This window comes from Sinocyclocheilus anshuiensis, unplaced genomic scaffold, assembly GCF_001515605.1.
Source record: "Sinocyclocheilus anshuiensis isolate Anshui unplaced genomic scaffold, SAMN03320099.WGS_v1.1 scaffold1965, whole genome shotgun sequence".
Taxonomy (NCBI): domain Eukaryota; kingdom Metazoa; phylum Chordata; class Actinopteri; order Cypriniformes; family Cyprinidae; genus Sinocyclocheilus; species Sinocyclocheilus anshuiensis.
In genome coordinates, this window is record NW_015540970.1 from 104,711 (window position 1) to 112,307 (window position 7,597).

Consider the following 7,597-nt stretch of genomic DNA (forward strand, 5'->3'; position numbering starts at 1 on the left):
GTGATGAAACGATGGGTTTGATGGAACCACAAGCAGTTCTGTTTCCGTCATATAATGCAGTATGGACAGGTCAATCAAAATGTTCTTGATATTTATAAAAGATTACTCTACAATAAAAACACACTGCAAGTTTCAGAACTCAAAACTAACTCTCCAACTCTCTCAAAACTAACTAACATTAAAAACAACTCCAAAATAAACGCTGTTGAAGTCACGGAACCAGGTGGGTTAAGTCGACTAAACGCTAAACTAACTAACTCGATTCTGTATAACTCGAACTAACTAACTCGACATTAAAAACAACTCCAAAATAAACGCTGTTGAAGTCACCGGAACCAGGTGGGTTAAGTCGACTAAACGCTAAACTAACTAACTCGATTCTGTATGAAAATAATTCAAAATATGAATTATTCCTTTCTATCCTGAAATGCCTGGATTTGAAATCTGGAGAATTGTGATGTCACACTTCTCCTTGACACGCCACTTAACATGCATTATTGTTTTATATAATCCAAGGAGGTGTGTTCATGTTTGTCCATTGATCACAAGAGCAATACTGCTTTTGGATAAAAATATAAAGTAAGACAGTCAAACTCAGATGTTTTTCTGCCAGTGGTTGTAAAAAAACTGCACCTCAAAAAACTTAGCCTTCGTAAAGATTTGAAAATTAGAAATGCATGGCTGAATTTAATTTTTAATGACGTGCCTGAGCAACTGAATACAGAGTATTTCACATTTCATAATGGACTGTTTTGTGAATTATTCTAAACATTTTTTTGAAAGATACAGCAGTACCAAGCATTTTATCCTCAGAGGCAAGGCAGGTAATTACATTAATTTTTAACCTTACAGTGTGTTGTAATAAACATCAAACGAGCATTTAGTTATTAGGCCACCAAGCGTATCATGTGTTGCTAATAAAGTCAGTACATACCCGTGTTTGTGCAGTGTCTTTTGTAATACAATTAGTAAAAGTACTTTTTAAAACCAATTAGAAATTAAGCAAGCAACAGTATGATACAGACTGTTGTAGTCATTGTGGCTGCGTTGTTTCAATTTCTTCTGCCTCAGGATCTGACTTGGGCTCAAACATATATGGCTCTATCACAAGATTTGCAAAACACAACATGCTGTAAAGGACGGTGTGGATAAAGTGTGAAGTTAGCCAGTCACAGCAGTGAGCACTAACTTTCATTTCTTCAAGATGTAATGCCCCTTTCTCTGTTTTTCACAGAGAGTGAAAATGTGGATGAAAAATTATAATTTTCACAAATATTGGACCTGTTTTGGTGCAAAAAAAAACTTTGCAAAATTTATAAACAGGGATGCACTAATGTATCGGCCAATAATCTGTTACAGCAATTATCTGCACAATCGGCCAATGCCAGTGACCAGTGATAAGGGCCTATTATTTCCTGTCAATCAAAAGGCACCGGAAGAGCGTGTCAGACTGCAACTTGCGTGAAGAAAATGTTTCTTGTGTTGAATTTAGGGCTGTCCAGGTTAAAGCAATAATAACACATTAATGCAGCACCGTAAACAAAGTCTTATCTTTCAAATCCTGTAGATTTTATCACAAAATTCAAACAATAAATGCTGTTTTGACACTCTTAAATGCGACGTGAGAGATTGCTGTAGCCGCTGCAGTTCAATATCTCAAAATAAACATGAATGAAGATCAGGTGTTGTTGAAAGATACAGTACAACTTACCAAAATGTATCATGTCTTATAAAATCGCTCAATCAGCATTTCAACCAAAAAAAGAAAAGAAAGACGTCAAATAAAACAGCTTGTTAATAATATACACTTAAAATTGCATTTACCTCAGGGAAGTTATCCAGTGTCCACAGTTGGTTAGTTAGCTATAAAAATGCTTATTTACTGTTAATTATTTGAATTATTTCATTATTTTTGTATGTTTGAATAAATGACAACAAATTTTTGTGAAACTGCCTTTTTTATTTAAAGATTTACTATCAGCTTGCGTCAGCACAAACCCTCATTTGGCATTAAAAGACTACTGTCAGAATTTACTAAAGACACTCAGTGGGATATTAGTGCTGAAAAGGCACTAATACACAGTTATTCCTTATTGAATATGCATTTGTAGGAGTTTCTCTTCCGATTGGTAAATTTATGGAGGAGAGTATTTAAAGGAGTCACGCAACACGATTTGTGCTTCTCAATTCACTGGTATTTGCAGCATTATTTAAAGCCCAAAAAATACATGTCTAAAAGCAGGCCGTAATATGCACTGCCCTTGGTTGATTGCGCTGGTCATTATGGAAAGGAGATGTTCCGTCTGTGTTCTTTAATGTGCCCCTTGTTAGTAAATCACCCTCGGAATATTTGGCACTTTTATGTAATTGCGCTCTAACACTAATTTTCCCTGTTTAGTAAATCTGGCCCTTATTTGGGAGAGATTTTTTTCCTTAAGAAAACCAAACTATCTGTATCAGCATCGGTATCAGCATATATAATTCAATTTTGCTTGCTTACTTTATGAAATGATGAGTGGATCCTTTCTAGTGGTTGACAGAAAGATGAGTTCACAACTCTGACTTTCGAATCAGTCAAGAATTAAACCACACCATGTTGGTTTGTCTGGCCAGAGGAGATGTGGGCCTGGTTGCATGAAAGTCGTTAAGCAATTTGACTTAGGGTTATCCCTGAGGTAAGGGATTTCTTTAGGAGCGTTGCAACAAACGTCTGTCACCCTTACCTAAGTGTTTATACTAAGAGTTTCACGGTAGTTTCTGGCAACATACGGCAATGGGCGCCGCGGTTACTATAGTTACTACATCTTACAATAAACAGATATGTATACATATCTATGACAATAAACAGAACATAACAGAAATACAAACCTAACCAACTAAAACACAGACAAACATTAAATAAACATTAGCGCTGCCAGTTTCTGCACTGCTTTGTGTACAGTCATTACCGAGGAAACCGCTTTGTTTCTGCAGTGAAAGCGCCTCCTGCTGACCAATGACGGAAAATTTACCAAATGTGAAAATTAACCCATGTTTTGACGTTGCAAACACGCAGAGTTGTAAATGTGAACAGGTGGACCGACTAAATAATGCATTATAAAAATCTAAACAATTAAGACAAATTATATTTATATTGTTATTTAATTAATGTAATAATTGATTAATAATAAATTGATATCAATTATGATATCAATTTAAATTATTTAAATTGATATAATAATTTATACAACTCGTCCATTTACTTAAAAATGTATATACAACTTTTTGTTTTGTGAAAACCTGTAAGTCATGCTTTTTACAGTCATTTTACAGTTTAATATGTTACCATAGTCATTGCCCTACTGTGCTCATATGATATTTTATGTGTGCAGGTCTTAAAAAATGTCTTAAGTCTTACATTTGAGTTTAAAATCCTGCAGATACTGAGTTTAAGATGACTTAAGGGAGCTCTTTTGGTCCCTTAAATTTATTAAGGTGAAATGGTTACTAAGGCTAAGGGATTTCTTAGCATAAGGGCTTTCATGCAACCGGGCCCTGACCCCCCGAATGAGTCCGGTTTCTCCCAAGTTTTTTAAATAATTTTTTTTTAATTTTCCATTTCTGTCTCCGATGGCGTTTTGGTTCCTTGCCACTGTCGCCTTTTGGCGGGCTTAGTTGAGGACACTTAATATTTGGCAATATTATTGACATGACTGCACAGACACTATTGGATGAGAACTGAACTGAGCTAAATGATGACATCACCTCTCCAGAGCTGCTTTATCGACAAAATAAATTAATTCTGAATAATGACTGTTTACTGTTGTCTTTTTGGAGCTGCTTTACACCAGAATTTAGTTTTGTTTGCATCACTGAATCACTGGTTTCTTGTTTATCACTGTAAAGCTGCATTTTATAAAGTGCTATATAAATAAAGGTGACATGACTTGACTTGGCTGATTACATTTATAATTACACTGTTGACCCATCCCTTACACCTTAACCCACCCTTAAACCTACCCATACCACCAAACCTAACTTTGTAGCAACACTTAAGGGAACAATTAAATAATTAAGGGAAATACTTAATGGCAGCCTTAAGGTGTCACGTTGCACACACACACGAGGGACGAGGAGACGCTGGAAAATATGTTGACAAGACTTTATTTGCACCAAGGAACCAAGGGAGACGAACACAGGAAGACGTTCCACGAAGACGGTACATAGTAGTTAAGGCCACCTAATATAAAATGTGACCGGTGTATTTGTCTTCACCTCAAATCATATGACTTAAGTGTGACAGTTAATCTCCACCCAAGTAGTTCTTTTTGAACTCATATAAAATTATTTAGCTGATCTAAGCTATTTTAAGAAAGGATTGTAAAATTCATTAAAATAAATCAGCTGCTTTATTATGTAATACTTACAGCACTAAAAAACTGTGAATACGTAAACTGCATATGCCTCTTGCCCTTGAGAGAGGAAAGCACAAGCAACACAGAAGGTAAATCCCAAATGTCAGGAATAATTAGCACGGATGAGAAAGAGATTTAGCCAGGATGACAGCTGCTTAGGCGCTTTGAATTGTCAGAGAGAGAGAGAGAGGGAATCTTTTTTATTTATCTCTTTCTCTTGTAGTGGTCTGAAATAACCAGTGGAATAAGCTTTGATTTGTGCTGTGTCATAGAAGGTAATTTCCTGTTGTGCTGATTTTCATCTTAAATTTTCTCAGTTGTATTATTCTGAGAAATGCTGTACTGAACGCTGAAAACTTCACACCGGTGCTTTTAAAAACTTGCCAATTTTACTGAAATCAAGTGTTGTAGTCACATTGATGTGTGCTGAACATTTGTGAATGTGTTGCAGGTAGTGACCGGCGGGAGTTTTACTGACAGTGACTTCAGAGGTGGACTCGACAATGGCATCTTACTCTGCGAGTGAGTAACTCTCCCAAGCTGCTTTTTTTTTTCTCTGAACAATAAAAATAAATCAGGACTGGGCCTGTTAAGTATAGGTTTTCTTGGGTTCTAAAATCTGTTCCTTACCCAAATCAACCTAATAATTTCTTACCTTCTTCTTAACCTATTTGAAGATTCATTTGTAGATTTGTAAATTAATTTTCTGATTCGTAACATTTACATTAGCTACATTTTTAACCCATTTTATCAGAAATCCTGTACATTGTGTATGTAAAAAAAAACTAAAAAAATATTTTTGATGGATTTGAACAAGTTGCTTTGTTAGAAGAAAAACACCTAAATTTATAGCTATTATATGTTTAATTTTTGTTGATGGCCAAGTCATCTACAGTATACATGGAAGCATGGATGGACAGAGGGGAAGACATTATTTAATATGTATTTGTTTTAGTGCTGTCAAACGATTAATCATGATTAATCGCTTCCAAAATAAAAGTTTTTGTTTACATAATATATGTCTGTGTTCTGTGTATATTTATTATGTACATATAAATACACACACATGCATGTATATATTTAAGAAAAATATGTTAAGTTTATACATTTAAAATATTTATATATAATATCAATTATATGAATATAAATATATACATTGAAACACGTTCAAAATATATACTGTATGTATGTGTATTTATATATGCATAATAAATATACACAGAATACACAAGTATATTATGTAAACAAAAACTTTTATTTTGGATGCAATTAATCACGATTAATCGCTTGACAGCACTAATTTGTTTTAAATAATAAAATATTGCATGAATGCCCCAAAAAAATGCTTGAAACTAATAATCAAAAGTTGGCTTTAAAAATGTTGGGTATTCTTGGGTCTATTTTGTAAAAGCACATTTATTTAAAATTACCCAAGGTCCTGTGTCCAAGGCACTCATCAAAGTTTTGGACCTTGAACCTGCTCAGGTCTTGGGTCAGAAATTAAGGTGTAAAGACCTCTAAAATGACAAAGCCCCCCCCAAAAATAAATAAATAAATAAACACCATAAAAAGCACACACTATAAACATAATCAAATAAATTTGGCAGATTTCAAATCTTTAGCATTATGCTTCACGGCAGGCTATACCTTTACATCAGCTAACTATAAACATGCTGACAGTTTAACTAACTTTAACCAACTCGCTAAAAGCTGAAAGAGAAAACTGACCATAAAAGAAGACAATGTATACAAATGCCTGCTGTATAAGTACTCCTATTATATATATATATACTGTATATGCATAGTACTCCTTGTGGCCACACTGAGAATGCACAATGTAACTTCATTGTGTTATGATTTGATACTGCATTCACATACTCATATAGGATAATGAAATTATAATGTATTCTGTATTTGTGTATATGGAGAGAGAAGAGATTGTGAGCTTTTTCATGGTGTTTCTCTTGAAAACAAATCAGACGCTCTTTCTGCATGCTCAAAATCCTTTTTAATGTATAGTGCTTAATTTACAGACTAGATTGTTTCAAAATGTGTCTTCTTGTGTTGGTTTTGTTACAACAGAAATGTTTTTTATTTGCAGAAATACAACTAGCATGTCCTGAAATTTGTAAAGCTTTATCCTTCAACAGTGACAAACCTGTCATCAGTAGAACAGAGGGAGTCAGACACTTTTAAACATATGGCTGTCCTCAACTGTGCTAAACATGCACACACATTTAATGTTAAAATCAGCATGAAACAGACGTTGCGCTCCCCTTTTCTTCTTGACGTATATCTGAGTGAAACGGCTTTTTGAATGAGAAAGAATTGTGGGACGGGACTTGATTAGGTCCATCAGGAATTGATTGTTGGATCATTGTTGCTTGCTATTGCTAGAATCCCATCTAATTGTCAAGTTGCTGGAGGGAAAACGTTATTGTCCGGTGCTTATGAACAAAAAAGAGATGAGATGTCATTGGGGGAGTAGACGTTATTTTGAAAAAATAATCATGTGCATAGAAAATCATTTATAATAACCACTGCAATATTCCGTAAAAAAATAAGATCTTCCCCTTTTGATTTCATGGTGACTAAACTACAGAAGTAGCAGAAGATATTGTAGCGAATCAGCTCAAAGGGGAAATATGAATAATTAATTATAAGTAGTTATTGTCACAAATCAGGCCTCTGTGGCTCTCTCCGACCCCTCTCCTGAGTACTAACGTTCTTGGACTCCATTTCCCATACACCCCGTACCTGGGACTGATTACTGGCACAGGTGTTTCCCCTTAGCTTCCCCATTTAAGTAGCTTCCAGACTCTTAGTTTTCGCGAAGTCTTGTTTTGCCACGGCTACATTTCTGACCGTTAATCCCCTGTCTTTTGATCTCTTGTGTATTACGTTGGACTGTTCTTACTAGTGTGATTCTCTGCCGCCTGCCCCGACCCTCGCTCTGTTACGGTTTACTCTCCTGGATTGTCCCTGTTGTTCCTGACGCTGATGATTGATTACTGCCTGTTTGACTCTGCCATTGATTCTAATAAAAGCTGCAAATGGATCCGCACGCCTCTGACCCCTCTTTACAAATCATGTGAATGTGATGTGAAAAATGTGCAAATGATACTTAATGTATCGTTTAATAAAACTAAGTTTGATACTTGCACGTCTCGCCTGTTTGAAAGAGAGTCTTGATGCACTCTGGG

General features: G+C 35.3%; 1 protein-coding gene across 3 annotated transcripts in view; it reads left to right on the forward strand.

The window, feature by feature from the left end:
• LOC107690078 (LIM and calponin homology domains-containing protein 1-like) overlaps positions 1–7,597 on the forward strand; it is a 170,696-nt gene that overhangs the window by 99,292 nt on the left and 63,807 nt on the right. For 2 of the 3 annotated variants that reach the window (XM_016488318.1, XM_016488319.1), the window contains exon 2: positions 4,846–4,916. In XM_016488318.1, coding sequence (XP_016343804.1) covers positions 4,846–4,916 — 71 coding nt within the window. Of the gene's footprint in view, positions 1–4,548; positions 4,670–4,845; positions 4,917–7,597 lie in introns of those variants that run through there. The other variant, XR_001634394.1, reaches the window with a different exon arrangement.